We start from the raw sequence: 12,521 nt of genomic DNA, 5'->3' as shown, positions 1-12,521 counted from the left end.
ATTGATTTGAACTTAAAAAGTTCTATAAATAAAGTGTAATCAATTAAATTGAGAAACCTACTGGACAAGTCAATTTGAGCATAAACAAATGACAATTAACATTAAAATTAGGCATGTGACATGTTGTTTTATGTTCGTTTGTTAACAATATAAACAAACGGTTCACAAGCGTAAATGAACAAACGTAACTAATTACCAAACGTATACAATCTTCTTTAAACTACAAAGTACACGCTACATTTGTTAACAACTTTTTACTCCTAATGTCACAACCCCCCGGTTCCTAGTTCCCGGGAACGGGCGGCCGTGAGCCAGTTTCGGTGGTATCACATGTATTTATCCAATTTGGCAGCGGAAATTTTCATCAGGACCGTAGTTAGGAAATATTTAATCAGAGTAAACCACCATGTTTTATAACATTAAACATATGGGTAAAACCCAAGTTTTCAATACACACATTTCATAGGAATAAATCCTATTTATTTAATAAAAACATCCGTTTTATTTTTAGGTAACTTTATTGCCACTTTTCCAAGCCTCCAGTGCTGTCCAGCTGGCTTCTATTTGGCTTTCACATTTTGTTACCTGAAACGCGTTTTAAAAACATTTTTGTCAGTGGAAATACTGGTGAGTGAATCCCAGTTTAATCAAGTTTAAATAAAATTCACAGTGAACAGTATTGAGGGCGATCCCGCAATTACATTTGTTTCCAAGTTATATCAATTATCACCTGTTGGTACTGTCGACACCCGACTTGTGGAAATGTTACTCCTTAACCAGGTTGTAACCAATTTTGTATACAAAACCCCAACATACCCACGATAATTGTATTCTTACAAATACTCAATAACTGTCATTCGCATGGAAAGGTATTTAAGGTTTTGTAAAAACATTTAACAAAAAGAGGATTACTCACATTGCTGTCTTAGGTTATTCTTTAGGGTTTCCTGGTGAATATCTATAATTTACACAAATGCACGTGTGTTAGTATAATAACCCATTTTAACATTAGTAATACCCTCCCCGAGACGGCATTCCAACGACTACGTCGGGCAGAACCACGACAGCCGTTACGGAACCCTAGATCAATCGGGCAGCGTATCTAATACGTCTCCAGTGGTTATAATACTTACATCGTAGCAGAACCTCGCTATTTTAGGGGGTATAACGCCCGGGTATAATAACACTACTACAGAAATTGAGAAAGAAAGAAAGGAATTGAGCGAGCAGACTGAAGGCCCGTTGCCCTCTTTATATAGGGCTGTAATCGCGTCTCCACGCGACCCGCGTGAAGTAAGGCTAAACCTTACGCGGCCCGCGTCAATATGCGGTCAACGTATAGCTTGGTCCGGTCATCTACTAGGTTCGACACGATGCTGACACGTGTCATCACCGGGCTGTGCCACATTCCAGGTCGCTCGCGGCCCGCATGAACTTAAACGAAGTTATACGCGGCCCGCATGAACTTAAGATTTTAGCGAAGTCTGGTTACACCCTTACACGGCCCGCGTTAAGTTGAGGTGAGGCCTTATGCGGCCCGCCTCAGCTTAATAATTATTGTTTTTAATTTATTTTATATATTATATTCTAATTTGGGCTCGGTTTTCACATACGGGGTGCATATAAAGACATATTGATATATTTAAAGATATATTAGGGTGTCAGAAATATTATGAGGGTGTCGGTTTTACCGAGGATTGTTATACCTAAATACCACCTAATCAACTTGCACTCGAGCTCACGGCACGTTTGACCCATCCTCCCTGTTTACGCCTCATTCGTCTGAACCCGAAGCTGCTGAAGATTAAACTTTAATGATGCAATTCCAGCTGGGAGATAATCTTCCAATAGTTGTTCAACAGATTATTGCCACTGCAACTTCAAATTAATGCAACTGCAAAAGAAAGATATTTACACTATTTTAGTGCTACAAAGTTAACATGGTCATCTTAAATTATTGCCACTGCAACTTCAAATTAATGCTATTATTACAAGTATGTCAAAAAGTAAACACCATCATGTTAACAACAAATGTGTCAATGCAGCTCCTTGACCCTCCATTCAAGCCATATGTTCATTGTCAAGATATCGTTACGCTATTATAAGGTTCACAGTATGCTTAACAGGTATATTCAGTTCAACTTTATTTAAAAAACATGAGTAGATGAAGTGAAACAAAATTCCAGCATGTTTGACTACAAACAAGAATTTCAAAGTGTTTGACTATTACGGTCAAGCATGAGTTCTTACCGAATGGAAGAAACACATAGGTGGTTGTGGTTTGACCTCAAGTCAAAAATCCCGCTCTTATCCTAAAAACCGAAACTCGTGTAGTTACGCGTTAACATATCAGATTTCGTTCAAGAACCATTGCAGCTTAAAAGCCAACGAAAATCAGAGTCCATCCTCAGCCTCACAACTATCTTTACATCCTATAACTAAACCTAATAAAATCAACATTGAAAAAACCCCTAAAGTAACATTTCTTGAACAAGCTATGATCACTGATCTATCTAATTTCAGTCATACAGCTCTTAATTAAACCCTAAGTAAACAAAATCAGTGGCAAAAGTAAACCCTAGTGTTACGCCCCATTTCTTTTAAATTCGACATATAAAATAAATAGGTAAATTTTTGGAAAATTCGGCATGACCTATTCGTTTAAAACCATTAACACCCTGTTATACATACCAAACTTCAACGCTTAACATCCTTGACAAAAACCCAAAACAACAAAGTCTATATTGGACACGACATGACTTTGACTACCAAGTTTTTACCCAACAACGAAGTTATCAACATACTACATAGACCTAGATACATATGACCAAAACTTAACCCATTTTAATAGACTTAATAACGGAAGCGTGAGGCGGGCGTAATCCAAGTGTGCACATCCCAAGCCGTCCATACATCTAAATCGAGGATTTACCTACATTCAACAACAAATTCAATAGTGTTAGTCTTATTACTTATTTCGCTCACAATGCCACTTACTAGCCGCATTCGTTTGAATTCAAGATTATCATTACGCATTCAATTTACCCCTTTTATGGGTAAGCTTATCTTCTCATCAAGAGATTCAAGCATATCGTTCTCAACCCGGTAATAACGGATTGGTTTCTTTCAACATAAACCTTACATTCTACCCGCATAACGGGTTGGACTTCAAGCATCACGATTTTTTGCTTACACGACCACCCGTTCTAGTCGGGTGGCTTCATACCCTTACTCGACCTAGTTACATGAACCGGTCGACTAGCATAACATAGCATAATTATTCGTTAGCATAAGCAAAATCCGCAAGGGATTAACTATTCGTTTACTAGCACCATAATCACTACAACATAGTATAAACATTATAATAAGAGTTGTCCAATATAAATATTAACAATTAAAAGTAAACTTTCGTATGCAACGGAACATACCTCGGTCTTGGGATCCTTCCGCTTTCTTAGAATTCGAACTTTCTTCCTTCACGCCTACATCAACAAATTCAACCCTTCGTTTAGCACCCACATTCCATTCCATTATGTTCCAATTTACACATAATTACCCTATCAAGCATTTCATCGAGCACCTAGTGTGCGTCACATTAATAAAGCATAGTGTACAACATTTAAAGCATAACTCACCAAATCATCCTATGTGCCATCAATAATCAATCTAGTTCTCACAATTCCTTTAATCTACATCAATTTATCTAGCATTCGGGTACTACAAACTGAACTACATATCCAATTACATACATTCTCAATCCCTATAATTTTTATATTCATAACAAAATTTTCACAAAGTGGGTTTATAGAGGCTTTCTTTCAATTAACCAAAACCAAGCATGATTTCTACTCTAGGGAGTACCCTTAACATCTGAACAACACAAATCATATATCAATTTCACGATTGGGTCGAAACCCTAATTCTACAATTTATCAAATCCAGAAATTCAACTCACCACTTGATTGGGTATGGGTAATTGATCGAGATTTTACCACATGCAACTGATTCACATCGATTTTCCTTGTTAATTTGGTGAATTTTTACAAGAACAAAAGGGTAAACCCTTGTTCCCTGCTCCTGCTCGATCCCAAACACGCACAGGGTGTGTGTTTTGTGGTTTCAACATAATTAAACCCTTACTAATTATAATTTACATATTACCCCCTTAAGTCTTGTTATATTTGTAACCATTAATCTTTAAAATAAAACCCCCTTTTTAGTATCATATTACCATTCACCTTCAATCTTATGATATTTATTATTATTTATCGCGTTTTTCGTTTTTGGGGTGTTACAAGTCTACCCCCCTTAAAAGAGGTTTCGTCCCCGAAACCTGGACATGTAACAATTTTAAACGTGTTCATACCAAAAAGAAATGGATAGTGCCTCCTTATTTCATCTTCCGCTTCCCATGTGAGTTCCGACCCCTTTCGGTGTTGCCATTGTACCAACACTTGTCGGACAGCCTTGTTGCGGAGTTTCTTCACCTTGACATCTTTGATGGCTATTGGTCTTTCGACATAATTCAACCCCTCGTCTAACTCAATGTCATCGAGAGGTACTAATGCAGTCTCATCCGCAAGACACTTTCTCAATTGCGACACGTGGAAGGTATTGTGAATTCCGTCTAGAGTAGGCGGTAATTCTAATTGATATGCAACCCTTCCAACTCGAGCCAAGATTTTAAACGGCCCAATATACCGAGGGCCTAACTTACCCCGTTTACGGAAACGGATTATGCCTTTCCATGGTGACACCTTCAATAGAACGAAATCTCCAACTTGAAATTCGATAGGACGCTTCCTTTTGTCTCCGTAAGCTTTTTGCCGATCCTGGGCTGCTTTCAAACGTGCCCTAATCAATTCAATCTTCTCATTTGTCATTGTTATTAAATCGTTTGGCGCGAGCTCTCTTTGCCCCACTTCACCCCAACACACGGGAGTTCTACATTTCCTCCCATATAGTAATTCGTAAGGTGCCATCTTAATGCCACTGTGGTAACTATTGTTATAAGAAAATTCCACTAGTGACAAATGGTCATCCCAATTCCCCCCAAAATCTAAGGCACACGCCCTCAACATATCAATAAGGGTTTGAATGGTTCTTTCTGACTGGCCGTCTGTTTGAGGGTGGTAGGCGGTACTTATGTGCAACCTCGTTCCCACGCTTTCGTGAAACCTTCGCCAATAGCGAGAGGTAAATCTAGTATCGCGATCCGAGATGATTGACACGGGCACCCCGTGTCGAGACACGACCTCGTTCATGTAGATTTCCGCCATTTTCTCGGAAGAATAAGCTTCTTTAATGGGTAGAAAGTGGGCGCTTTTCGTAAGTCGATCTACGATTACCCATATAGTATCATGCCCTTTTTTCGTTCTTGGAAGCTTGGTTACTAAATCCATCGTTAGTTCTTCCCATTTCCACAACGGTATCCCCAATGGTTGAGATTCCCCATAGGGCTTTTGGTGTTCCGCCTTCACTTGAGAACACGTTAGGCATTTTGCAACATACTTGACGATATCGCGTTTCATGCCCGGCCACCAATAATTGGTTTTTAAATCTCGGTACATCTTTGTAGCCCCAGGGTGGACCGAATAACGTGACTTATGTGCTTCGTCGAGTAGTGCGGTCTTGACTTCACAAAATCGGGGTATCCAAATTCGGCCGAATCGCGTCTTGAGCCCGGTCGAATTCTCTTCTAATTTATCAATAACACCTTTTAATCTTTCTTTCCTTAAGTCTTCTGCTCCAAGAGACCTTCTTTGAGATTCCCGTATCGTTTCAAGTAGTCGTGGCGTAACTACCATCTTCATGGACTTCACACGGAGAGGAGACGGATATTCTTTTCGGCTTAGCGCATCGGCTACCACATTTGCTTTCCCCGGGTGATAGAGGATATCACAATCATAATCTTTGATAAGTTCTAGCCATCTTCGTTGCCTCATATTCAAATCTTTTTGTTCGAAGAAATACTTGAGGCTCTTATGATCCGAATAAATTGTACATTTCGCACCGTATAAGTAGTGTCTCCAGATCTTTAAGGCGAACACTACTGCTGCCAATTCCAGGTCGTGTGTTGGGTAGTTCACCTCGTGAGGCTTTAGTTGCCGCGACGCATAAGCAATAACCTTTCCCCTTTGCATCAAAACACAGCCTAACCCCTGATGGGAAGCATCTGAATAAACAACCAAATCTTCAGTTCCATCTGGCAACGTCAGGACTGGAGGACTCGACAATTTCTCCTTTAGTATACGAAAAGCCTCTTCCTGTTCCTCACCCCACACAAATTTTTCTTTCTTTCTCGTCATTCTGGTTAGAGGTAGAGCTATCTTCGAGAAATCCTGTATGAACCTTCTATAGTACCCGGCAAGGCCCAGAAAACTTCTTATCTCTGTCGGGTTCTTCGGAGAGACCCACTTTATTACAGCATCAATCTTTGAAGGATCAACTAAAACACCTTCCGCATTGATCACGTGACCCAGGAATTGCACCTCTCTGAGCCAAAAGGCACATTTTGAAAATTTTGCATAAAGTTTCTCCTTGCGGAGAATTTCAAGTACTTCACGCAAGTGCATTGCATGTTCAGCTTTGCTTCGCGAATAGACTAAGATATCATCTATGAACACGATTACCGATTTGTCTAACATGGGTCGGCACACCCTGTTCATAAGATCCATAAACGCAGCCGGCGCGTTCGTCAATCCAAAGGACATGACTAAAAATTCATAGTGCCCATAACGGGTTCTAAATGCAGTCTTTGGAATATCCTCCTCCCGCACTCTAACTTGATGGTACCCCGAACGCAGGTCTATCTTGGAGAACCAGCTCGCCCCTTGTAATTGATCAAAAAGGTCGTCAATTCTAGGTAAAGGGTAGCGGTTCTTTATGGTTAGTTTGTTTAATTCTCTATAGTCGATGCACATGCGCATCGACCCATCTTTCTTTTTAACAAAAAGGACGGGTGCTCCCCAAGGCGACACACTCGGGCGTATGAAACCCTTATCTAGAAGATCTTGCAATTGTGTCATTAATTCCCGCATCTCGGTGGGGGCTAGTCTATAGGGAGCCTTCGCAACAGGCTTCGCACCCGGAGTTAATTCGATGCGAAACTCTATCTCCCTTTCGGGAGGAAGTCCCGGCAGTTCTTCCGGAAATATATCCGGAAATTCGTTCACGACCTCAACGTCTTCAAGCTTCGGGAGGGTTTGTCGGGCATCTCCTACATAAGCTAAGTATGCTCTACTCCCGTTAAGCATATACTTATAAGCTTGGACCAAAGTACACAACTTGGTCTCTACGTTTCTCTCTCCTTGAATACTTAATTGTTTTCCGCTTGGAGCTCGAATAAGCATCACTTTATTTTCACAATCAATCTCCACATGGTGTCGCGCCAACCAATCCATCCCCACAATCATTTTAAATTCCCCCAAAACCATAGGTATAAGGTCGATGTCAAATTCTTCATCTTCTATCATGAATTTACAATTTCTACAAACCTCATGTAACATATAGATCTTACTGTCGGCTATTTCTACTTCTAGAGGTACTGGCATTCGTTCGATCTTAAAGGACGGATGTTGTATAATTTCATTCGAAATAAATGACATAGTAGCTCCAGTATCGAATAGAACATAAACCGGTATGGAATTTAGTAAAAAGATACCTGAAATCACATTCGGGTGAGACTTGGCCTCTTCAGATGTAATTTGGAACATTCTCCCTTTTGCCCTCGAACCTTCTTGCTTCTTATCTTCTTTTCTGGACTCTTGTTGAAGTTTTGGGCATTCAGATTTGATATGCCCCTTTTCGAAACAATTGAAGCAAGTCTTCGGGCTAGTTGGACATTGGTAAGACGAATGTCCTTCTTTACCACATTTGTAACATCCTTTCTTGCCCAACAAACACTCTCCCGTATGGAGTTTTCCGCACGTCTTGCAGGGAGTTATTCCACCTTTTGACTTATCTTTCTTTCCATGATCTTGAAACTTTCCCTTTTTTGATGGACTCGAACTTGCACCCTTTTCACTTGGCCTCTTTTCACCACGCTCTTCTTGCCTTTTAATCTCAATCTCCCTATCCCGTGCCAAGTTAATAAGCTCGTCGAGGGTCTCGCATTTCGATGGAGTGATAAATTCCCTGAATTCTGCCTTCAATATGCCATAGAAGCGATTGATCTTCATTCTTTCAGTTTGTACAAACTCCGTACAAAACTTCATCTTATCCAAAAATATACCAGATATCTCATTTATCGTTTCGTTTTTCTGCCTGAGGCGTAAGAAATCTTCTTGAATCTTATCAATGGCTGACTGAGGGCAGTGGTACTTCATGAAAGGTTCCTTGAATTCTTGCCAAGTCATCGTCTGAAGTCTGTCCTCACCTATCTCCTTACTATAAGCATCCCACCAATCTTTCGCTTGGAAGGTGAGTTGTCCCGTAGCGAACATCACTTGGTCCTCCTTATCACATCGACTTCGTTTAAACACCGCCTCCATGCTTAAAATCCACCTTTGGCACATTATTGGATCGATTTTACCATCGTACGTGGTAGGCTTACATGCCATGAAGTCTTTATATGTGCATCGTTGTTCATTGCCTTTACTTTTAGACCCTTCAATTAATTCTTTCAACTCTTCGATTCTGCTTGCCATCATGGCATCTACCACTCCCAACACCCGACTCTCTACTTCTTGAGCTAATCGCGGAAGATTAGCTTGCAGAACCTCCTCCGCTACCTCCGCAACCCTATTATGAAACACTTCTTGACGGGCCGTGTCATCATCTTCATTAGTGTTTCTTGCATCAGCCATCTATAAAACAACATTTTCATTCATCATTAACACAAGCTTTCAGTACATCATATTTCATAAGTTCGACTTTACTTCATTCGTATTCCATATTTTAGACTTTACTCGCTTTTTACGCTTTCATCATTCGTTTACATTATCCAACTCATCACTCTTTATCTCTTCTGAGATCATTCCTTGTAATTACTATTTGTGGTTACCTACATCTATGAGGCCTTATATGGATTTCATGCAACAATTAATAGGCCTTCGGATAATGCAGAAACTTTAAAATGTGAAAAACAAAGCAAATCAGCGGACTGGATTTACACTAACCGTCGGCGACGGCAAAGAAGCCCGTCGGCGACGGCTTCTAAAAATGGGCGTCGGGTGAAAAACACCGTAGGCAGGAACTTAGGCCGTCGGCCATTTTGGGGGCGTCGGCGACGCACAACAGCGGCGTCGGCGACGGCTTGTCCGTTGTCGATTTGCTGCAGCTTTGTTTAAGCGCTTTTTATCACATTCTCGAGCCGTTTTCAGCTATATAGTTCCTGGAACTTCCCCTTTCGCATCCCCTCATTACATACAAAATACTTATCTTCAAAAATTTCATTATAGGCTTACTATGCGTACTTACGTTTACCGAAACTTAAATTTTTACCTCGTAGGCGATCTTGGAACGAGCACACTTTCGAGCGAGCCATTGGTTTGAGTTCAAGCGTTGTTACTCCAGCTCGAATCCCTCAAACCTAGGCTCTGATACCAACTTGTTACGCCCCATTTCTTTTAAATTCGACATATAAAATAAATAGGTAAATTTTTGGAAAATTCGGCATGACCTATTCGTTTAAAACCATTAACACCCTGTTATACATACCAAACTTCAACGCTTAACATCCTTGACAAAAACCCAAAACAACAAAGTCTATATTGGACACGACATGACTTTGACTACCAAGTTTTTACCCAACAACGAAGTTATCAACATACTACATAGACCTAGATACATATGACCAAAACTTAACCCATTTTAATAGACTTAATAACGGAAGCGTGAGGCGGGCGTAATCCAAGTGTGCACATCCCAAGCCGTCCATACATCTAAATCGAGGATTTACCTACATTCAACAACAAATTCAATAGTGTTAGTCTTATTACTTATTTCGCTCACAATGCCACTTACTAGCCGCATTCGTTTGAATTCAAGATTATCATTACGCATTCAATTTACCCCTTTTATGGGTAAGCTTATCTTCTCATCAAGAGATTCAAGCATATCGTTCTCAACCCGGTAATAACGGATTGGTTTCTTTCAACATAAACCTTACATTCTACCCGCATAACGGGTTGGACTTCAAGCATCACGATTTTTTTGCTTACACGACCACCCGTTCTAGTCGGGTGGCTTCATACCCTTACTCGACCTAGTTACATGAACCGGTCGACTAGCATAACATAGCATAATTATTCGTTAGCATAAGCAAAATCCGCAAGGGATTAACTATTCGTTTACTAGCACCATAATCACTACAACATAGTATAAACATTATAATAAGAGTTGTCCAATATAAATATTAACAATTAAAAGTAAACTTTCGTATGCAACGGAACATACCTCGGTCTTGGGATCCTTCCGCTTTCTTAGAATTCGAACTTTCTTCCTTCACGCCTACATCAACAAATTCAACCCTTCGTTTAGCACCCACATTCCATTCCATTATGTTCCAATTTACACATAATTACCCTATCAAGCATTTCATCGAGCACCTAGTGTGCGTCACATTAATAAAGCATAGTGTACAACATTTAAAGCATAACTCACCAAATCATCCTATGTGCCATCAATAATCAATCTAGTTCTCACAATTCCTTTAATCTACATCAATTTATCTAGCATTCGGGTACTACAAACTGAACTACATATCCAATTACATACATTCTCAATCCCTATAATTTTTATATTCATAACAAAATTTTCACAAAGTGGGTTTATAGAGGCTTTCTTTCAATTAACCAAAACCAAGCATGATTTCTACTCTAGGGAGTACCCTTAACATCTGAACAACACAAATCATATATCAATTTCACGATTGGGTCGAAACCCTAATTCTACAATTTATCAAATCCAGAAATTCAACTCACCACTTGATTGGGTATGGGTAATTGATCGAGATTTTACCACATGCAACTGATTCACATCGATTTTCCTTGTTAATTTGGTGAATTTTTACAAGAACAAAAGGGTAAACCCTTGTTCCCTGCTCCTGCTCGATCCCAAACACGCACAGGGTGTGTGTTTTGTGGTTTCAACATAATTAAACCCTTACTAATTATAATTTACATATTACCCCCTTAAGTCTTGTTATATTTGTAACCATTAATCTTTAAAATAAAACCCCCTTTTTAGTATCATATTACCATTCACCTTCAATCTTATGATATTTATTATTATTTATCGCGTTTTTCGTTTTTGGGGTGTTACACCTAGCAATCAAATTAACCAACATATGATGAAAATCGGAGCAAGATATCAACAAACCCTAACAATTAATTACCTTAGCGATTCGTTTACTGCTTCGATACCTCATCATCTGACGGAAACCAGCCATAACCGATTAAAGTAGATCAAAGCTTAAAATGGTGTGTTGTTGTTTTTTGTTTCTGTCTCTAAAAGTCGCAATCGGCTTCGTTGTTGAGTTGAGTTGGATTGGTTTATACAACAGTTAATGGGGTCGGTGTATTGCTTCAGTTGCAGAATATCTTCTTGATGGCTGAATTTGAGAGAGAGAAACAGATAAAAGGTAACGTTCACTTTAATAATATTTTAACTTTTTAAAGATTTTAATCAAAACTACGTAGTTTTGATGGGTTTGGCACGTAAGGTTATACGTCTAACAGCACCGTATTCACTTTCCCCTTATAGCATTAGGAAGTTCTTTCGTTAGTTATATATTCACTTATTACCGGAAAACGCAATTGTAGAGTTGTTCGTAAAACGCAATTTGTAGAGTTGTTTGTAAAACGCAATTTGTATAACACAACTCATTTTTTTGTGTTTGTATTTGTCCATTCCGTTTTAGGTAGTGTTTTAGTCCATTGTGTTTTACAAAATAGTGAAAAAACACAGTTTTTTATCCATTGCGTTTTACAGAAGAATGAAAAAACATATTTTTTTTGGTGTTTTTTGTCCATTGCGTTTTACAAAATAATAAAAAAACACAATTTTTTATTCATTGCGTTTTACAAATTAATGAAAAAACACACTTTTTGGGTTGTTTTTGTCTATTGCGTTTTACAAAATAATGAAAAAACATATTTTTTTATCCATTGCGTTTTACAAAAGTATGAAAAAACACATTTTTGAGTGTTATTTGTCTATTGCGTTTTACAAAATAATGAAAAAAACACACTTTTTATCCATTGCGTTTTACAAAAAAATGAAAAAACCCACTTTTTTGGTGTTTTTTATCCATTGCGTTTTAGAAACTACACTTTCTTTTGAATTTTTAGGCTATTGCGTTTTAGAAATAACACATTTCTTTGTGTTTTCTGGCCATTGCGTTTTACAAATAAGACATTTCTTTGTGTTTTTGGTGCATTGCGTTTTAGAAAAATGTTATTTTTTAGGTTTTTTTTTCCATTGCGTTTTACGCAACTGGGTTTTCAATTTTTTTTTTCGAAAATATAGTAATAGTATACTCGTTTTAAAGATAAAAAAACGCTCGTTTTTTTTGTGCA

The 12,521-nt window shown here is 38.8% G+C and overlaps 1 protein-coding gene and 1 long non-coding RNA gene across 2 annotated transcripts; both read right to left on the bottom strand.

The window, feature by feature from the left end:
- Positions 1-73: 73 nt before the first annotated feature.
- LOC110878540 lies at positions 74-11,453 on the bottom strand. Its single transcript, XR_002558055.2, has 3 exons — positions 11,339-11,453; positions 1,707-1,894; positions 74-260 (listed from the first exon to the last, which is right to left on the bottom strand). It is a non-coding gene; the product is annotated as an uncharacterized LOC110878540 (long non-coding RNA).
- LOC110878539 lies at positions 2,660-11,053 on the bottom strand. Its single transcript, XM_022126863.2, has 5 exons — positions 10,926-11,053; positions 10,399-10,452; positions 7,664-8,807; positions 3,429-3,482; positions 2,660-2,932 (listed from the first exon to the last, which is right to left on the bottom strand). Exons 3-5 carry the CDS (start codon positions 8,805-8,807, stop codon positions 2,916-2,918), a joined length of 1,215 nt encoding a protein of 404 aa, XP_021982555.1. The 5' UTR covers positions 10,399-10,452; positions 10,926-11,053; the 3' UTR covers positions 2,660-2,915.
- Positions 11,454-12,521: the final 1,068 nt, after the last annotated feature.

Source organism: Helianthus annuus, chromosome 3, assembly GCF_002127325.2.
Source record: "Helianthus annuus cultivar XRQ/B chromosome 3, HanXRQr2.0-SUNRISE, whole genome shotgun sequence".
Taxonomy (NCBI): Eukaryota; Viridiplantae; Streptophyta; class Magnoliopsida; order Asterales; family Asteraceae; genus Helianthus; species Helianthus annuus.
Note: the sequence above shows the minus strand (reverse complement) of the source record. Positions and strands in the feature narration are given on the sequence as shown.